At 38.6% G+C, this 22,519-nt stretch overlaps 1 protein-coding gene across 1 annotated transcript in view; it reads left to right on the top strand.

Annotated features, from left to right (window-relative positions):
- The first annotated feature begins 4,498 nt into the window (after positions 1-4,498).
- LOC108784954 (docking protein 6) overlaps positions 4,499-22,519 on the top strand; it is a 322,423-nt gene continuing 304,402 nt past the window's right edge. Inside the window, exon 1 of the mRNA XM_018553907.1 lies at positions 4,499-4,877. Within this exon, the coding sequence (XP_018409409.1) occupies positions 4,812-4,877 (66 nt within the window). The 5' untranslated portion in view covers positions 4,499-4,811. The remainder of the gene's footprint in view (positions 4,878-22,519) is intronic.

Here is a 22,519-nt window from a genome sequence, read left to right as displayed (position 1 = left end):
ATCTATTATGTCATTATGTCAGCCCTCCCCCCCCCCCCACCCTAATTGCAGGTAATTATCTGTGGAACATCTGCCACAACTTTGCTCTCAGTAATGGTCTGTCAATTGGCTTGTGGTGTAGTCACTGCTATACCAGTAAATCCCATACGCTGAACTGATAGATTATACTAAACTGCTGCTATTTTTTAAACAAGATGGCTTATGACCTATACACATCAATCACCAGTAAATGTGGTTTTCTCTCTAAAATTCCAACTGTGTATAATCTTATACTGAAATCTGGAGCACCAGCTATAGCCTTGGACAGTATTTGCACTTCTCAGCCAATTGGGTCAATTGGTAAATAGCACTGGTGATGCTCTACATCCACAATGGAAAAAAGTGGAAGTGGTAAAGATTATGCTTAGCTGTGCTACCTCATTGCTAGAACAATCTGTTCAAATAATGAAAAGTGTATTTCTAGTCATTCTCAGCCATCATGTTAAAGGTGCCCACACACCTTGCGATAATCGTACGCTAATCGCGGGAAATCCCACGATCGTGCGATTATCGCAAGGTGTGTGGAAGGCGTGCAACCTCTGCTACTGTAAGGTCGCATGACTTTTATCTTAGGAACATGTTCAAAAACCCACCAAGAATCGTACGATTGTCGGCGGGTGTGTGGCATGTTCGTAAGATAAATGCCGCAAGCGCACACTGCCCGTTCAGCATTGCGGTCATCGGAAACCCGGGGCGGGCTTGTGATGATCGCAAGTACGATCTGCCTGTCCAAGAAGGCCAGATCGTATGTTTTTTTAATTACCTTACAACCATCGCAAGACAAAAGTCTTGCGATGGTTGTAAGGTGTGTGCCCAGCATTAGTAATGAGTAAATCTGCTTAGGGTGGATTCACAAATGGTTCACTGAATCCTTTTAAAATCTGCAAACCCCAAACATAGCAGTGAATTCCATTAAAGACTGTGAGGGGTGAATAGCAATATTAAATTATGTCCATTTTCAAGGCTCATGAACAGCTCCAGCAACACCATATACTTTTATTACATATTTTGGATGTGACATTGGCTTTTTAACTTTTACATTTGGTTTGGCTTAAATACAGCAGCATCACCCCTATCTAATTGATTTCAATTGAAATAAATGGCTTTGTATGTAGTTTTTGCTGCGATACAAAAAAATACGAAAAAGTCCCCAAATTACCCCCTTGACCAGCATCTTAATGTTAGCTTGTCAAATATTTTAACTTTGCAGCCCATGAAAAACCCCTTTATGTAAGTCCATGACCTGTGCTATCTATTGGGTGCTTCCAGATTGTGGACTTGGCCCCTAGTTGAATGAGTAAGGCCTGCATAGTACCCTGGTTACTCATTCCCTCCCAAAAATGAAAAAAAAAAGTAAATAATCACATTGTAGGAAAGAGTCTTTTATCAAAATAAATAAACATTGTCCCTGGAGTAAATCCAACCACAATCACATTATCTATCAATAATGATGATGAACGATGACCCACCATCACAAACACAACAACCCGTGCCAATGATCCTCTCCTGATGGACTCCAGTCACAACTGACATGTCCATGGCACTGCTGGAGCACAAACAGATGTGTTGAGAAAACTGGTTGACATATTTGACCATATATGGTCAATAAGGTCACGTGGGATCACCTCCAGATTCTTCACAATGTGAAACTAGCTAATTGGCAGGAAGTCATTCTTTTAGTAGTGGTTTTAATACCACCACTAAATGAATAACTTCTAGGTGAAGCAGCCAGAGGTTCCAGTGTGCAAACTGATTACATCTGACCATTTAATTCACATGTTCAGTGAACTTCGAACAACTTGAATTTGGGTCAAACTCATGGTCGACCCAAACCTAGTTATTAAAATGATTTTTGGGTGCATATGGACAGGGAAAATTAGAACATTACACTAGAAGGTGCACCTTAACACTGCAATTCAAAAAACTAAAGTATAGTTTGTAAAAGTAGATGTAAACCCAACCAATAAAATCTCCTAAAAGCTTTAACATGATAATTTCACTTGGAAAGCCTACTTTGATTTTAGTTGCTAGCTTTCATGAAAATATCAGCTGGTGATAATGGTATAAAGGTCATCAAGTGGGCACTTATGGGGTGGCAATGCTCTACCCATCTCCCACAATCTTCTACTTGAAAATCACCCTCTCAATCTGTGAAAAGAAGTGTATAGTTTCCTTTGAGAAAGGTCTGTAAAAAAACAATTGCAGCCAGCAACAATCAGGAAATATGCCCTTGGAATAAACACATGCAGCCTGGTATCACTGTAGTACAGATGAACAGGAACAGGCTGTAAAGAGGCTGCAGAAAATCAGCAGCATGATCAGCAGCATTAGGATACAACAAAAGATGAACAAAAGTAAAAGCTCTTTCCCCTGAAAAAAATGTCTTCAAGATACACAGCATGCTTCTACCTACAGGAAATTCAGTAAGGATTTACATCCACTTAAGAGACCTGCCAGTGCCCACAAACCCTACAATAATCTCTCCCTATGCACTTTATCAGCAGCACCTATGCTAAAGAACATTGTCAATATGGCTGCTGGGAACCCACCCTTTTAGGGAGGGTGCTGGCATATCCAAAAGCCCTCTTATTGGTCCTTCTGAACCAGCTGATCTAATTTCAAAGGCCAGGCAGTGCATTATGCCTATGCTTGTCTGAATTCTTCCTTGAGATTTCCAGGTCCACAAACCGCAAACATGCAGGGTTCACTTTGAACCCATGGTAGCGCGAACCTGAACCTTATCTTTAATTCTGTTTGACCCTTGAATCAAAGTTCAGCACCCTTAGCTATAACTTGAAATGCTGGTTGTTTATGGATCTGAGTTCCCCATTACTGATTATGTGGTGGTGGTGTTATGTTACTGCAGGGCATCATCACCGCTGATGCAGTGCTTTAGTGGTAATAACACTTCTACCAAAACTTTCTTTTAATGAAGGATATATTTCATGGCACACTAAATGCTCAATGGTTCAGAATCTCTAAATGTTTGTCTCTGGATGTCAATGCATCCTTTAATAAACACTCTTTTTATTATTTATCTGTTCTATTTTATTATCATGTGTCCTGCCTGCTCCACTGGTCCATTTCTAAAGATGCTGTGATGTTACAGCAACACTATTCTATTTTATTATCAGTAGTCTTGCTTACTCTGTGGGTCAAAGTGTATCAATGGTAAAGTTATGGAGCTAATGCAAACCTGTAAAAATCTGTTTTTATTAATTGTCTATTTTATTTTTTGCCACCCTATCTGCTAGAAGGGGCACGTCTATAAGGTTGATTTTGTGGTATTATGCACTCCTAATATATGTGCGTGTGTGCGCGTGTGTGATCTATTTGTTTATTTATTTTCATCACAGAATCCCTGCTTGGAACTTTACGCTTATGGTGCTTTCCTAAGATGCTGCAACACCCCTGAAAAATGCCATAAAAAATCATTGTATTCTCTTTTATTGTTGGCCACCTTGCCGTTTCCATGGATCAGAACACTGTATCCTTTGAAAGATATCTAAAAAATATATTTTTAGAATATTTCCAGTTATTTGCTGATGACTGCATGGATGTTTCTTACATCATCAAGTTTCCTGGCTTTGAGTCATCTCATTGTATATTATTTTCTTGTTGGCATCTCTGCCCAGGTCCAGGTTGGTCCATTATTAATTTCAATGTATCTACAACATACAGTAAGCCATGCTAAAAAGAAAAAACAAACTTTTGTTCCCGTGTCTGATAAAAGATGCTGTTGGTGCTGATGCTGCTAAAATAAAAAAACAATTGTGATCTACCCGAGTACCCTGGGAAACTGTTCCTCTCTGGTATATTGTAAAATGTGCACATTTCTGGATGTATGCCCAGGACAAACAGTTGATGTGTGTGAGAATTTTATAAGCAACATTTTTATTATTATTTCCATTATGAAATTAACCCTATATATGAATATGCTTGGAAAATGTGTGCCTTATGGCTGATTCCCATTCCACGAAGTAGATCAGGTGGGCACAGATTGATGAAGCAAATTTTAAATGTATTTATGTCATAGTCATACCCTGTAAGTGTGAGAACAATAAGAGCTGTCATGTAGTTAAATAATGTAATTCTTTAATAATTATATGTTGTATATTTTACATCACATTCTTGTAAATGGCACAGTCCTAAACACAGAAAGATGAATAAGATGAACAACTCATGTATAACTATAGAATAGTCATAGAACAATATACCAGATTACAAATCATTTTATGACTCACTTAGTCTATTGCCAACTCTGAAACCAAAGAATACATAATACAAGTTAGTATAGTAATATCTTATTCATATTGACGTATGAAATGTGTCTTGCACTGCTCACAATACCACATTCCTGTCTTTTCTAGCTTATCGCCTATTCTACAATGCCTCGTTTTTGCAATTTAGATATTCAGTATAGCATGCTTGGGGGAAAGGAGGGGGCTGCACACTGACACTGAGTGGCTGCTTTTTTCAGCGAGCTCCTGCTGTTGGACTCCTAGACACAGAGACAGCTCAGCCAGTAAGCGAGTGCTGTTGTTGGACTCTGAGCCAGTCAGCTAGTATAGCAGTTGGACTACTTAACACCGAAAGAGCTCAGCCAGTCTACTGCTGGACACCTGCACACAGGCAGTCTGTCATATATCGCTGCTGGTGTTGCCGCGTTGTCAAACACTTGCCGTAGCTTGGGGAGGGTGCATGAAGCAGCCACTAATACATCAGGAGAGACGGAGCAAAGCAAGGCACTTAGAGGGAGCACACTATTCACTATGGCATCCAACTTCAATGATATTGTAAAGCAAGGTTATGTAAAAATCAGAAGCAAAAAGCTCGGGGTAAGTCTCTGTTTACCTTGATCATTCCTTCCAGAGCTCTGTGACAGACAGCTACTGTACTATCTTTAGATACTCTGGTGTATACTGTATATTCCACAGGGAGAGATGAGAATGAGTAAATGATTTGTGTACAGCAGGATTGTGATTATCTGCATTTGTAGAGCAAGTGTGCTGGTATTGATGGGGGCAGAGAAGCAAGGCTAAATTCAGCTCATGTTGTGACTGTGTCACTGGCTTTTACCTCCTTCACCTGTGATCACGGTAACATTGCTCGTAAGTCTTATGTTTTGTCTTAATGTCAAATACAACAGACTGATTATCTGTTTTGGATTCAGGGGGATAACCTTGGCAGACACTTCAGAGCAATTCAATGTGTTGCTGTGGACAGCAACCCCTGAGTGGATTAAGTATAGTCTAAAGAATGGATCCACATGGGAATTGTACTGTGGATAACAGGCTATTATTTCTTAAGTTGCATTGCATTGTGAGGATTAATGTACTTTTTCACGGACAGATACAGTGGATTAGCAGGGTACAAAAAGTATAGGAGCTGTGGGATAATTATTACCAAACTGTCGCTTATTATTGCTCTTGGGTTCACGTGTTTGACATTTGTCTGAGACTTTTAGGCTCACAATACATGTTAAAATCTGACCATTAAACCTTTGTAAAATCAATTTACCAAAGCTATGTAATATGAGGACCAAGCTTATCTAATTAATCGATCAATCAATCAATCAATCTATATCCAGACAGACAAGCCCTTGCACTCTACTGTTGTTGGTAGATCTAAAGGAGATTGTACAGTCAGATTGCAATGCGTCTGTGTGTGTGGTGCTCTTTAGAAAAGCTTGTTGGGCGATATTTAAAACACATAAGGGAGCTAATTATTGGCACTAATAATGTTAGTAAGTACAAGTGCTGCAACTCATTCCCTGATGGGTATTTCTAATCTCTTCTTTTACAAGGAAGAAAAATGACAGTAGTTGGAAGGATTTGATTCAGCAAAAAGCTTTTACTTGTTGTTTAGCCGGGGATTGCAATGAACAAGCTTTGACTCTGCATAATGTTTAGCCGGTCTATTTGATTACATTCATCTACTTTAAACGAGCCCATAAACAATGGATGAAGGATGAACATGTTTTGTGGAATTGAAAAGGTAGACACTAATGCGGTGATGGTTATCTTATCTTGGGCACATGGCTGAATGATTAAACATCTGACTTGGACTGTGTGATGCCAACAGACAGGCAGCAGCAGTCTGGATGCAGAGTCTAGCACCTGTGTTATCTAGAGAACTCCTGTCAAATAATGATCCGCTTTCCCAAACTGTGTCAGATAAGCCAGAGTCATTCAGAAAATGAAAATTCTTCAAGTAGCTAAGAATTTAGCTGCCTCTCTTATCACCAAAATAAATGATTATAGTGGTGACATAGGAACAAGGCATATGGCTTAAATATTTCTGGATGTTTTCTTTATGTTTTTAGTAAACAATATACTATTATATTTATGCTATGTATCTCTTTCTGTGTGTGTTAATGAGCCACCTTAAAGGATTAGTCCACCCACTGCTGGTATTTTAGTCCACCCACAAATGGTAACAGGTAGATGGTTGAAAGCTGAATCACCTACCTCTACTGGAGATTCTACAGGTGACTGCCCCCTCTAAAGTATCTTACCACCTCACCCTCCAAGAGTCTAACCCTTCCTGCTATAGCATGAACAGCAACCCCAATCCTGTTAAATTTGATGTAAAATGAATAAAAAATAAATGTTATATGGAGATGGAGGACCCATTGTAATGGCCATGGCATGTTGGTAGACCAGAAAACACAGGTGGTGGCCAATCAGTCCACTTGCATCTAATGGAAAAATCAGTTTTGGATGGACTCCTTAAAACTCTTATATGTTATACTGTAAGAATGAAGGTTTCCTCATTTGCAACATGTGATCATACAGAGGGGGAGGGGCATTAAAATACATGATAAAACTGTATAGGTATTTGTGATTGTAGGTGCTATGCCAACATTTTAGTAAGGAGTTTCATGAAGTTTAGAATTTAGTTTTATCTATCCAAGACCTTGGCAGCCCTTCATTTGTCTCAGCAGATTGCCTACAGAGTTTCACTTTATTTCATCCAGCCAATTACCTCGTTCAGGGACTAGATAGATAGATAGATAGATAGATAGATAGATAGATAGGCAAGTGAATGGATGTATATGCATACTTTTATATTTAAGCCAGTTTGTTTTAATTGGCTGTACAGTTATATTGATATTTTGCTATTCATCCCATAACATAATGGTATATTTGGTAGAAATGCTTATCTTTTCCCATGTTGTTCCCATTGCAGTGCAGAGATAAACAAATGATATTAAGGCTAATTTGGTCTGCCTTATTTGATTTGTGTATACTAAAAAGTCAGGTACCAATTTCATACATTACCCAAGTTAAACAGCAATACTTTTATAGAACACACTTCAATGTACTCTAAAGGAAAACCAGGGACAAGGACAACTTTAGTTCATTAATTGCTGCAGATAACTCTATGGTATTTTTTTTCAATATGGAGTGGTTAACATTGTGCATAATATGATAAAAATGCTACATCTGTTGCTTATTACACGTTTTGCATAATCCACTAAGTTAAACTTATAGCAATAAACTAGTAAATGTATAGTGTGTTTTAAATGTTGACATTTCAAAGATAAAATTAGCAATATATTAACTGACGTTGTGCGATATTGTTGTGCATACTTTGCTCGTGTTCTTATTTTGCTTTTCGTTTATGATGGAGAGGTTTTTCACCTGTTGTTTTTCCTTCTCCTTAATGGACAGTAAAATGCATACTCTTGTCATTATGTGCAGAAAGCATACCCATCTAAGTATTTTAGCATGTAAACATACATTAGATCCAGAGATAAAAGTTTATAGAGAGTGCCATATAGTTTACCTTCTGGCTCTTCTCGGTGAAAGACTTGGTATGAGGAAGGAATTCATTCCCTTATCTCTTTGAGCAATACTGTTATTTTTTAAAGAAAAATAATAATAAAAAAATATCCAAGGGGCATTTATGAGATTTAAGAGTGAAGAAAATGTGGTTTTGCCTATAAAAGCTTGTCTTTAGCTATTTCATGCAAGAAACAGCAGTAGTAAAGAAGGTAGTAATGATACAATTCAACAGTACTATATGATAGCATTGCAACACCAGATTACACCAACAAGTGGCAGCATAGGTAAAATCTTCTGCTGTGATGAACCCTCTGGGGAAAAAAAAAAACCAGGGAAAAACAAAAAAAAAAACAGTCTTCCTGAAAGACCAAACCTATAAACAGTGAATCATTTTTTACATTTTTTAAAATAAAAGGTTAATAAATAATAAAAGCGATGATATTTTTTTGCTTGGAAATCAGTTTGCCAGCTAGGCATTTGGAGGACAGCCTTAATCCATTGGAAGGTACCCAGTGGCCCATGGACGAACAACTAAGAACTACTTACTTTTTTAGCTAGAAGATAAGAAATGTTTTCTGTTGAAGTGCATTGCTTCATAGAAGTTTATAGGATATTATATTTGTAAATGTTCCTCAATAATAGTGGCCTTACATAGGCTGAGATACTTACATTATGAAATTTGTATGCAGTTACATATGGGTATATGAAACAATATACCAATGCATGAAGTGCAAATAACCACTACATTTAACATTAATATGGATAGCCTGTAATTCCCTTATTACTCCTTCAAAGGCACTAATGAGCGGCCAGAGGTATGTTAATTTGTTTTCAAACCATCAGCTCCTTACACATATACTACTACTTAAAGGGAATCTGTCCTAAGAGATGTCACCATATCTTCTGCTTCCCAGATCCCCTATGCATCCCATTCCACAGTTTATATCTAATAGGAATGTAAAAAAGACAGAAAGGCGTGGGCAAGATTTTACACTACAAAGAAGTGTTGGATGCTGAAAGAAGGCTCTGATATTAAATCAGGTTCCATTTAATTCCACATTAAATTAATTCAGTTAAAAGAAGATATTTAAAATCATTTGAAATAGTTAATATCCTAAACTAAATTGGGAATAAGGTGCCTAGAATATATTCTTGCAGCATTTTAGCAGATAATCCTGTCATCAAGAGTTTTGGTATCAGAAGCAGGAACATGGCCCATTTAAAGATGAGATGTGGGCAAGTTCCTGAAGCTTACAGTGATCATATCTGCTAAAAATCCCAACAGCAGGCTTTACACTTTCATTGCTATTTGAAACAAAGCTAATCAATGTCATGAAGCATATTACCAAGCTAACTAATCATAATTTTCAGCACAAACATCCCATAATATCAGAACCAGGAGTCTAAGCCACAATGGTCGGTTATATATAAGAATATGGGGGTACATTGGTAGAATCAGGGCTTTCAGCATTAAAAAGAAGTGTAAAAGATACCCTGACATATAAAATTAACCTTACCTTTGAGCTGACGCTAGCACTATGTAAAGCTCTACCCCCTTCCTATGGAGCTCAAGAAGGAACCTCAGGGCTTTCCCCAATGTGGTGAAGGAGTGGTTCAGATTGGGGATGCTGCTTTAACCCTCTTAGGTGTAGTGAGGGGGCGCAGTTCCCACAAGCATCATTTACCACGGGAAACAATGGGAGGAGTTACCAGTGTATTACCGCATATACTGGTGATTAAATACAGTACCCACAACCAAGGGTTAACGTATAACTCCCCACACTTTATCACATGAACCCCTTCGCAATTGCCTGGAGGAAGCTCCAACTATACACAGTGAGAGTCCAGAGTACAAGCAGTTCTATAGGAGGGTGTAATCTGTAGTTGAACCAGCAGATGGCGCTAGTATAAGGCAGTACAATGATCACAGGCTGTTAAGCTGAAATACTTGCAGTTGAGACGAGCAGTGCAGTCCTTGCCAGACGGGAGAGAGGTAAGCTGTGCTGACGGGCTGGGTACTCACTCCTGTGAGGTTTCACGGGTTCCAGCAGGTTGTGGCAGTTCAGTTGGGGGTATGAGAGCAATTGCTCAGCGTACAGTTATCCATTGACTGAACGCCGAGCAGTTGAATCTCCCTCGCTTTTAAGGAGGGAGCCGGCGGCCGTGGGCGGAGCGTGACGTCACTCCGTGACGTCTGAGCTGAAGGAGGGCCCGGGATCTGCGGCCCAGACGCTGCAGCTGGGAATGTCCGTGACACACTAAAGCCTCTCCTCATCTAAACCATATAATTTAACTTAGCCCCTACAATGAAGACCCAATAATTTACCATGCAAAGTCAGGGCAAACAGCTGAGTACACACTTAAAATACATACAGCACACTATATGTTTATCGTTTTACCTGCTAAGGAAATTCTAAGCCCTCGTTCACACCTGAACGTTTTGTAGCGCGTTCTACGCTCGACGAACGCTCTACAAAACGCTCAAACATCTAAATCCCATTGTATTCAATGGGTCTGGTTCACACCTTGGCGTATTTCAGCCCGTCCCTAACGCGCTACAAAACGGCCCACGCCTGAAAAGGTACATGTAATACTTTGGGCCGTTTTTGTTGCTCGTTTCCATTGGGATACAGCCAAGTAGCCCTCGGAAACGCGCGTTTGTCGCACAATTTTTTTGACCGCGAATTGCGGTAAAAAAACACGCGCCAGACGCGCATATGCAATACGCCTAGGTGTGAACCAGGGCTAACTGAATTCTGCCAACATTGTGATTTACACATCTTGCACACGGCACAGTTAGACAATTGACACACTTATTTCTTGGTTAAGAATGCATCATAATCATCAGTGTCACCTCACCAGCTCCAACCTTTTCATTGGACAATAAATCAGCATCATAATTTCTGTCAAATAGGTTGGGATTTGACCCAGCATCCAATAAAGTAGACTCAGGAAGTGGTAATGCTTGACCATTAAGTAGCAAAGTGATTATTCCGATAGGAAAAGTATTATTTTAATATCACAAGAATGGCTGACCAGAATTAAAAGTTCTATGCTAGGTAAATTAGTAAATGTATTGTATATGTATTTGAAATGTGTGTTTAGCTGTATGACTGGAGTGCCATGTTAAACTCTGTTTCAAGACTTAAAGTTACTCTTTGACGAAATTCAAACAAAGGAACTGCTGTCAGGTATAATGTTGTCTGCACATACTTGCTGTAGCTATTAATATCCTGCATTTATGGTCGAATGCCAGGCCATCCTGAAGGTCAAAGCTCTGGCACTTCCTTATAGTTTTAAGTCTTGCCCATCCCTTCCTGTCTGTTGCACATTGCTATTGGCTAGTGAGATGGCTCATAATAGTAAAGGCCAATAGGAATGTGTGGACAGGCTTGATACTTCCTGCAAATATTGAGAATGGCTGGCATTTGGGCATGGTGGCAGGGACATGTAGACTCCTGCTAGTATTGTGCAGGCACCTCTAGATCTTCACACGTTTTAGCTGACATTGGTATCTTTGTGTTAATATTATTATAATTTGTTTTAATCTTATCACTGAACCCAACCCTAAAAAGTAACACTTTACCACATAAACCATAACCTTATTATTACAGGTATTTATATAGCGCTGACAATTTATGGAGCTTGACACATTCACATCAGTCCCTGTCCTCAAGGAGCTTACAATCTAAGGTCCCCATCTCACATGCCAGGACCAATTTAGACAGGAGCCAATTAACCAACCAGCATGTCTTTGGAGTGTGGGAGGAAACCAGAGTACCCGGAGGAAACCCACTCAAGCACATGGAGAACATGCTCCTTTGCATATAGTGACCCGACTGGGACGCGGCTAACCACTATGCCACTGTGTTGCCCGAATCTGGAAACTAACACTGCCTTAAGAAATCCACTCTGTCTCCTTATGCTGCTTCTTCCTCTCCCAGTCTGAGTTTTGCTGTGCAGTAGACTGCAAGAGATTAACACTTGGGGCAAATTCAAGTACTTACATTGCTTGCATTTACATTCAAATACAAGTAAGATTATAGAAATGAATATAGAGCTGCATTCATTTGTGTCCTTTCTATCTGCCTGGAGTTTAGCTTTATATGGTTATTTGTATAATATCTTAGTCCCACTTAGCGTACAAAAAAAGCCAACAATTACAAACAAATATAGAAAGGGTTTTTATTCTGGCATAGTTTCTGAGGTTATGTGAGAAATATGTACGTGGTATACTACAAAATTCTTTATTTCATATTTCAAAGTTTTCTTTTGTTACTAAATAGCATATTTTTATCTAACCCAAATAAACAAGCCATCAGATGGTTTTATTACCTCACAGCGGCCCTAAAGAGAGATTATGTCACAGGAAAATGAAAGAGTGAAACTGAACTTAGAGGTCAAATTATGTGTGCTTTTATGTGTAAAGATATCTATGATAAACACAAGTACATACAGCATATTAAAAAAAGACATATTTTTTAGATTTGGTAAAATGAACTTTGTACTATGTTTTGCATTTGATATATTTTCATAATTCATATTATAGTGCCATTTCAAGTCTCAGATCTACTGTCTGTTAAGATGAGCAGTGAGACTTGAGGGTCTATTTTCTGGTTAATGATCACCCCTCTCTTTCCTCTTCATCAGACTGGTTTATTTACTAAATATTACACATATAGTGCATATTAGGTGTTTGTAATCTGTATACTTTGATTTGTTCTAGCTTGCTCATGCTAGTGACTGTCATAGTGACAAATTGTAAGCTCAATATACAAGTTTTAGCTGTTTTGCCACATAGGTTCAATACTTCATTTTAGTCTCTTATAAGACTAATGCTCGGTAATCACAGAACAATCTTTCATTTGGTATGACAAAGCATTCAATATTTGGCTCTTTTGCTATATATTGTAGGGCACCATGGAAACACATTGGATTATTTTTGCAAATCTAAGCACATTTTCATCTCATGACATAGTTGACATTCTATCTACATTTTATCACCAAGCATCTGCACAGTTAAATGACTGACTCACGGACTTGGTCAGTTGTCTCCAAGAAGCCCGATGGTTTAAAAATCGAAATTATGTAACCAATTTTGTTATTTAAAGGTCTGGTATTACTCACTATTAGTCATACACCTAACGATTATAATAAGCCAATATTTGTGTTCATTGGATCAGTCAGCAAATCATTGGGAATATGTATTAATCATGACCTTGAGCATGCATTACTGGAATAAGTAAGAGCACCTTGCTAGGAGCTTTAAAACTGAGCTTCAGGCAAACACTTGAAGAATAACTCTGGGCAGAATAAAATGTAACCCTTGCAGTGGGGCTACCCCTACACTTCAAGGGTTAAGTGCTCATTTTCATCATGCCTCTAAAAAAACAAAGATATACTCACCTGAATCTCTGTCCTGCCTTGCTGCTAGACCGGTCTCTGCAGCCTCTTTCTCTCTCCTCTCTGAAGATGGAATCTCCCTCAGGTCCTCACGTCTAATAAACTGAATTAGAAGTGATGACTCATGGGTTGTTAGACCGCTGGAGTGGAAGGGGAGAGAGGCTGCAGGGACCGGTCCAGAAGCCGAGTGGGGGGCCAAGGTTCAGGTGAGTATATTTTTTTTATTTTACACCCTAGATTAAAACAAGAAGTTGCAGTGCAGAGGTAGCACCACTACAAGGGTAAAGTTTAATTCTGCTCAGAGTTCTTCTTTAACCCCTTCATGACTGAGCTTGTTTTTAGTTTCTGTTCGTAAATGACTGACACACTTTTGACATTTTTGCTGTGTGATTCTTCCACGTCAGTAATATACTTTCTTACAAAGTGCACCCACACATATTATATATTGTTTTTTAGAGGACAGATAGGGCTACATATTTATATCACATATGTGTGTCTAACGCCTCACTTAGGACAAATAAAATATAAAAAAAGAGGAAAAAAACGTTAAAAAAAAAACTTTGTCCCCAGTTTTGATTTGTAGTATTTTTTTTACAAAACCAGCACAGCTAAAAAAAATGCAATAAATACATTGATTTATTTGTCCCTTATTTTATTTTATTTTTTACACATTTAATTTTTTTTAACACTTTTCACTTTTTTTTAAACTTAAAAATGTAATTTTATTTATTTAATTATATCAAGCAGTCATTGTGAATTAATCTCACTGTTACTGCTTGATAAATTAATACATTTTTGGTTATTATCAGGCTGCTTCAAACTTCAGAACAGCCGATAATAGGTTAGTGACACTGATCCTGCAGCAGTTCAGGATTCAGCTGTCACTAAAGGTTTTCTGATTGTTGCAACAACGATCAGCAAACAAACATTCTTCTTTCAGGAATAGATACATTGTAGGAATAGACACATTATGTATCTATTCATGAAAGAAAGAAAAAAAAAGCCAGTATAGCTTGAGAGAGATATCTCTCTCGATTTATACGAGCTGTCAGAATGCCGGCAAAAGCCGGCATCTGTGTCCCTCTGCTTTGACTCTCAGACACCCGATATTAAGGTATCGGGTGTCTGAAAAAGGTTAACCCTTTCATTAATGAATGCCTCTGTGGTAAGGGCATCCATTAATGAATGTTAAAAGCTGATTCTCAGCGTTAACAGCCCTCTAAAGCAGCAAATAACTTGTCACGTACAGTGTACGTGACAAGTCATTTGGTCCCTTTGTGGCTGGACGTACAGTGTACGTCTCCCGTCACAAAGGGGTTAATATGCAGCTGAAATACATGTATAGGAGCTGTTGTTTCTATCCATAGATTTGTAATTTTGTCCAGCCAGTCTTGAGGTTTACGCAGCTCTGCCAGACAATACAGCCAGGTTGGTGAGCTCTTTTTTCTCTTTTTAAGTTAAGCAATACAGCTTGGTCACCTCTCTCCTGACAGCCTGTGACTGGACAGTGAAGAAGCAGTAGCAGAGTAATGAGGTGACCTCTCCTTAGTGATTAGCTTAGACACTATTTATGAGTTTTACTTTACAGAGTATCACTAGAGTCTTATATTAAGACTGATACTAGTTTCACGATAAAATACACTTAGTGGTTTTTTTTGGTTTTTTTATGAATACGTAACTACATTAAATGCTGTTTTGTTATACCTTTCATGAATTTAGCTTTAAAATTATGAACATTTTTACAGTGCTATTTACAAAGATTTTGACTCTTATTGAAAATAATAGAAATGCTGCGAATTATGTACGTCAGTTGAGAATACATTCCCCTCAGCCAGATTGCTATCATTTTATAGAATGAAGCCTGCTGATGATCTGGAACTGTCATGGGTAACAGGACACTGATGTCTGTACTGATGCGTTTTAAGAACCCCAGATGTAAAGAAATGTGATGACAGGAGCATAGAAGAAATCCAAGGCAGATTGGGAACAGAAAATTTGAGCACAGTGTATACATGCAGAACAGCAGGTACAAGATCAGGGTAGATAGACAGGAGTATACGGTGTTGCCAGTTGATGGAAACTGGCCCTTGCCAAGATGCAGGAACAATGACCCTTTGATTTTCAACAGAGCTGTTGAAAGTATAGATGGACTTGTGTGTAAGGACAACTCCTGGTATGGAACACACAGACTGGCCTAGCTGGACAAATGCAGAGAACAGACAGAGCTCCAGTCCCCAGCCAACAAATCAGAACAGATGTAATCATAACCAGGAGCACTAGAATACACAGATAGAAGTGGGAATAAATACAAACAAATAAAGAAGGTTCAGAAATTACAATATAAGTCAAATCAGGTCAGTTCAGCACAGGAAAGACAGAAATACAAGAGTAGGTTCAGATTAGCTCAGATGAACTAGTAATAGCTGGTGAGGGCTAAGCCTCTAAAAAGCTTCAAAAACACACCAGCAGAAGCACAGGTGAACAAGAACAAAACACAGATTAGCTCTGACAAGGAAAGCACACCAGATTCTAATCTTTAAAAGGGAATATGCATAAACTGGACTTGTGACATAGGTAATAGGTTTTATGGAGTGTAGAAAAAAAAATAGTCTTCTTAGCTTTTATTGTGATTCCAAGGGCATTTGCTGAACCATCTAATTTGAAGAAAAAAAATGCTAAAAAGCCCTTCAGGTATCAAGAGGAAGGCCTATTCTAGAGAACCCTGGACTGGAAAGTTGCTCCATTTTCTCTTCCGAAACCAATAAATACAAGTAATTGGTGTGTTCAACTCCTTCACTTGCAATGGAAGAACATCTGAAGTGTAGTTTAATTGCTAACACCCTGAAAAATGCTATGCCTGTGCCCACCCCACCAATGCATCATGCTGGCTGTTGCCAAAGTAGATTTACCTACTGCTTCATAGGAGCAAATCAATTTTTCTTGCTTCAGACACTTACTTACAGTGACATGCAAATAAAGAGCTTACTGCATAGGTTAAAGGATAAGGGCACTTAAAACCAAAGTGCACTTATCCTTTTGGCCTCTTTAAGCTGACCTAAGCTAACCTCCCATCCTCTCCTGCATAGATGCATACTTACTGAGTTCTGATGGGCCAGCTGGTTGTTTGTCTACATGCTTCGATAAATGGTTCTCTCTCCTGGTCACGCCTGTGCTGTATATCCCAATAGCCTCCTGTGGGGCCATCTACTAACTGAGAGCTGGAAGTACAGTAAATGAGCCCCATAGAAATCAATGGGGATGTGCTGCAAAGGCACGGCAAGGAGAGGGAGCCTTTTGCTGCAGTATGTAAACAAACAACATTCCAACTCAGTAAGTATGCATAGAGGGAGTATGGGATCGTTAGGTCAGCTTAAAGGGGCCAAAGGGATAAGTGCACTTTGTTTTAAATTGCGCTTATGCTTTAAAGCACATATCTGCTCTTTGTGCTATGTTAAGTACACCCTTTTTCTTTCACTTGCTTAATAACATTTAAATCAAAATAGATTGCAGAATATATTGTTCCCTTGTGTTAATGCACTGTAAAAAGTAAATGCTTAACATTATTCTGCCAGATAAAAATAAGTGCAATACATATACATAAATGTATCATTATAACTATTTTCCCATAACCAGTAGGAATAACACAGCGATAATTTGATGTTTAAATATCATGTCTTTAATTTTAGCATTCAAGAGATTAATTTTTAAGACAAGCTAATCTAAGCAGAAGACTTTATTCTATGTCACACTAAAGAATGTAGGTGGCTAATGACATTTTAAATGTCAACGGGGCAGTAAAACGTCCTATGCTGAAGGCATTTAATTAGCCTCAGACAGATATTCCTCCATTGAGACAGATGTGCTTTTTCTTCCTGCGTGGTTCTGAGCATTGCAAGTAAGAGATATATTGACCTATAGCAACATACAAGATTGAAACTACATTACAAGACTGTGCTGTAAAATCAACTGAAGAGTACACTCAAGGATGAGCTGATGACAGAATGCAGGGCATTATTTTATCTGCTGCGAAATTCAGTGACTCATTGGTTTTATTGTTACAGCAATGAATTCCCTACTCTTGATGTCTTTCTTAATAAAAAACGATCACCCAAGTTACCAAAGTGGATATAACAGCAGAATTGTTCTTTTGTACTTTCTAGTTTAAACTTCCATTGTTCCTTTGCACCATGGGAAATTCTATGGGATTGTGATGAATGTGTTACTATAAATCTTTCCATATTATTGAACCAAGAGTTAAATAGTAGCATGTAAAAAAGAACTCCACCTAACACTCAATATTCAGTGCTGGATAGAATAATTTTTTAAACCTGGTATGTCAGTAAACACACTAGCTTTATTATTAGTATCTGTATTGCACACACCATCATTTAGAATCACATCAACTAGTGCTGGAACTTCTGAGCAAGCAGACAACAAAGCTCTGAGCATGCACAGGACAAAACCCCCAGACGTACAGTTATCTGATGATTTTTAGAAATGACAATAATAAAAGCCCTGTGCAACCGATGCAGTTTTATTTGTATATGATATTATCAATACCATCTAAAAATGCTAACAGCAATTAGATACACCAAAAAACATAAAGTTTTTTTGTATAATGGCAAAGCTTGAGTTGGAATGTACATTTTATATCCAAGCACCCATGTTAATAAATGACATGTATGTTCGCTATAATCTGTGCAATGCATTCCCTCCCCTCGCAAACAAATAATGAATTCTGTGAGCAGGGGATTTTAATATTTCTATGGATCAATGGAGGAATATCCATTGAAGTTTCCTACTTAGATGCTCAGCTATAAGACCCACACCGCATTCTAAGGAACAGAGAACATTGCATCTTCAAAGCTGATTTGAGTTGCTTTGTATCTAAAAAATACTACTACTACCACTACTATAGTAATAATAATAAGATGTGGGAAACTGTGGATTGAATGACATTGCATGTTTTCTGTTATCTGAACACAGTCAATAATCTATTCTATAATGAACGGTATATTTATAAATCAGTGAATCTGATATTTTATCAAACATTTGCTGCAGGTAATTCTTCCTGGTGCTTGTGTTCAAAACTACATTAATTAATTTGCCACCAATGAATGTTTGGAAAGTCACATTCACTACTTTATAAATTGACTCCTAGATGTTTGCATTGAACAGATATCCCATTTTAATCCATACCTGTGTAGAAGTGCAATGGGAGCACCCATCCACCCATTAGCCATGGTGTATGCTAATTCAAGGGCAGTAAAGCACTTCTCCAGGTTCACTGCAGTGAGATGATTGCACCGGAACTAGAATGGAACTTAGGATTCAGAACATACTGCAGATGTTAAAGACTTCACCACCACAGAAGAACCACAGTGACAGAAACTTGTTAATTGCATTTTTTTAGTTGATGGTATATTACAGTTTATCACAGGAAAAATGCATTTAGAAGATAACAGAAATATATAACAACCTCAGTGATTTCATTACAATAAGAAAACTATACTTTATATTTACTGTCAAGTAAAAAAGATAAATGCAAATGAATTTAAATGAATTACAATAAAAAACACAAAACAACTGAGGGCATAAGTATACACCCCCCTAATATGGCACACATAAACCATCATTGATACAGCCAATTATTTTACAGAGTCACGTAGTTAGTTACATGTAGATCATCTGTGTGTAATCAATGGGTTTCAGGTGATTGTAGTAACATACACATGTACTGTATCTGTAAGGTCCACCTTCTGGAAAGTCTGTATCATGGCACTACGAACCCCATTACCACAAAAGAACATTCCAAGAAACTCTGTGAAAGGTGGTTTAAAGTCAGTGGATTAATACAAGAACATGTCCAAGCCACTGAATATTCAATGGAGTACATTTAAATTATAAATTTAAAAAGTGAACAAGAGTATGGCACAGTTGTAAATCTGTGAAGAGCCAAAAATTAGTGACTGCGCAATCAGGAGACTTGTAAAGAGGCATCTTTATGGGATAGGTGCAAAATAAAACCACTGTTGACTGAAACTCACATGACATCTCACTTAACAGTTTGCCAGAAGGCACCTGGGAGGTACCTCAAAATAGGTTCTAGGGTATGATGACTAAAATTGTGTTTTTTGCCCAAAAGGCCTCAAACACTTTGTTTGCATATGCCAGAAACTGCACATCATTATAAATGCAACATACCCACCATGAAGAATAGTGATTGCAGAATATTGCTATAGAGATGTTTGTCTGTAGAAGGTCCTGTAAGGATTTTGAGGATAAAGAGTAGAATTAATAAAGAAAATTACAAGATTTTCCTTCCAAAAAGCCAAAACTACAAGAGTGGCTTCAAAACAACAATGGTATTGTTTAGGGTGCATCTTAATCAATAAAGAATGTGTAGCTTTTCACTTGCAATTCCCATGCCACCTAACAGAGCTGGAGCAGTTTTGCAAAGATGGATGGGGAAAAATTACAGTGTCCAGTATACAAAGCTAATAAAAATCTATCTACACCCCAGCAGGTAATTGGTGCCACAGGATCATCTACTAAATACTAATATCAAGGGAGTGTATACTTGTAGTGAGGGGTGTATCTACTGTAAGGCAAACTAGGCATTTGCTTAGGGCGGCCCTTTATAAATACATTACTGCCAGTACTCCTGGACCTGGTGCTTTTTTGACTGGGGGACCAACGTGTCCACCTATGCCACCTACTCCTGCCGGCTGCAGCTCCTTCCTCTTCCTGGTCAACATGCTGTGCAATGTATCCGTGTGTGTGACTTACATCCGGATGCACTGGCAGTTTATGCGCCAAACCTCCCTGGGAAACCGACACCCAAATCTCTGATTTCAGGCAGCGGAGGAGTTTCCGCAGGACTCCAGGGCTGAGATCCAGATGGTCATCGTGTTTAACGGCACCTCCGTGGTGGTGAGTCTGGGGAAGTGCCGCCTATAAGCTCCGTGCAGGGTTATGTCTCTAGAGCAGGGCAAGCTACAGAGCCCAGCGGCCAAGGCAGAAGATTGGTAACTGCAGAATTAGACAGCCCAGCATATTAAGGCAGAAGATCGGTGTTGCAGCTACAGAATTAAAGACTAGCACAGCATGGCAGGGCAGGAGAGAATGGATATTGTAGCTGCTGAACTAGGGAGCCCATCAAGCCAGGAATGGAGAAGGTGGCTATTGCAAAGGTAGAACTAGAGCATTACAATACGTTGATAGCGCAACCTGTCAGAATCTAGATACACCGTGCGCGCTGTATCCCGCGACTAACAGGTTATGTAAAATGTCTTTAACAGGAAGGGGTGGGACTAATTTAGATTAGGGATGGGGGGGTGGTGCTAGGGTTTAGTCTTGCCTAGGGCAGCACAAAACCAAAATACACAAATGCTTGTAGTGTAGACCTATGCACCACAGTAGCGATAGACACAACATGATCACATACATGGCTGCAACAGGTACAAAAATGTTGTGCTATGTAGAACAATTTCAATGCAATAAAAAAGAGAAATTTGTGAAATACTAAAGCTTATCATTAAACCTGTTACATGGTCTGACAGGCAGGACTGTTTTCACCATAAAGAACTAGAGTGGCAGTAGTATAATGTTGGCAGTAGGATAATGGTGGCAGTAGGATAATGGTGGTAGCTCTATTTACAATTTGTGGTTAATTTTCTACTTTTGAGTAAATTCAGCCATAAAACCCATGGGGTAGAGACAGGGATGGTTAGGATATAATACACTTTATAGTTTCGGTAAGATACAAACATTTAATCCTCCTTTGTAAACTCCAGATAAATATGCTCCCTTCTTTAAAAATGAACAATATGTTGCCCCCATTGTAGTTTTAAATTTACTACAGCCAGTAACAAAAATGACAAACTGGCAACTGTAAATATGTGGGAAATTGCATTTTGATTGTGCCTACTAGACATGTAACCTTCACTTCGCTCCAAATGGATATTTGTACGAATTTTGCTAAATTCGGACATTTGGATGGATCCATCTAAATCAGACATGCGATTGTTCGCTGGTCAATCAGATGCTTTTTTTGGCTGTTGGGGGTTGCATTACAGGCATAGTCATTTGACTTCATGTTGTGAAGTAGAGAGGGTGAATAAGAGCAGTAGGAGAGCACACAGTGTCAAAACCAGAATGACCAAATCCCACCAAAAATAATTAAGTTCATTTATAATTATTATTAATCTGATTTTTTTAGATAGCCCTAAGAAAAAAACTCAATGTGAAAAAAACCTGTGAGTGTATTATGGATGTTAGTTAATAAAGTGCATGTTATGACACTAATATATGAGACTCAACACAGCCATTCTTCACAAAATCATAACCAAAGTGATGTACGGTAGTTGATTCTTTTAAATCACATAACCGATGTATTGGCAAACATAGAGCTAGCAGAGGTAGAACAGATGCCAAAGTACGGTTTCCTGCCAGTGTTTATTTGTCAACATTGCATCAAACACAAAGCAAGAGAGTTTCCCTTGCAGGAGTCTGTGTCATCATGCATTTTGAGAAAGGAGAAGGTTATCTCCAAAACCGGTTGATGGCAACAACCAACTATCAATAGACATTACATGCACTGGATTTCCTTTCTGGACACACAACTACTTACTGGCCACAAGCAAGCAGCATTCTGGCAGCCTGTCACAATTTTGCAGTACACTTAGGGGTCTATTCACTAAGCTGCCGAGGGTAGCTGAGTGAACAACCGACCCCAAGTGAAGTGAGCCGAACATTGTTCGGCTATTGACTTCAGGCTTGTACGGCTGATTTCAGCCGTATATCGGTTTTAGATATACTCCATTTACACTGACAAAAATGATATCACATAGATAATTCATAGTTACATAGTTACATAGTATTTGAGGTTGAATAAAGACATTAGTCCATCAAGTCCAACCTATTAGGATCTCATTCTAGGAGTACCTGTACCCCTGTATATTACGGTCCCTTAAGAAATCGTCCAAAAGTTTCTTGAACAATTCCACATTCTTTGCTGAAATCACCGTCTGTGGCAGTGAGTTCCAGACCCTAACTGATCTTACTGTGAAGAACCCCCTTCGCCCCTTGTGCTGGAATTTTTTTTCCACCAATTTTAGGTGGTGGCCTCTAGTTTTTGTAATGGAGTTAATTTTAAACAGTTTATCGCTAATGTTGCTGCCACCATTGAACATTTTGTACATGGAGATCATATCCCCCCTCAATCTCCTCACCTCCAATGTGAACATGTTTAAATTTAGTAGCCTTGTCTCGTAGCTCTGGTCCTC

Source organism: Nanorana parkeri, unplaced genomic scaffold (assembly GCF_000935625.1).
Source record: "Nanorana parkeri isolate BGI_ZX_2015 unplaced genomic scaffold, ASM93562v1 scaffold134, whole genome shotgun sequence".
Classification (NCBI taxonomy): Eukaryota; Metazoa; Chordata; class Amphibia; order Anura; family Dicroglossidae; genus Nanorana; species Nanorana parkeri.
This window is presented reverse-complemented; position numbering and strand designations above follow the sequence as displayed.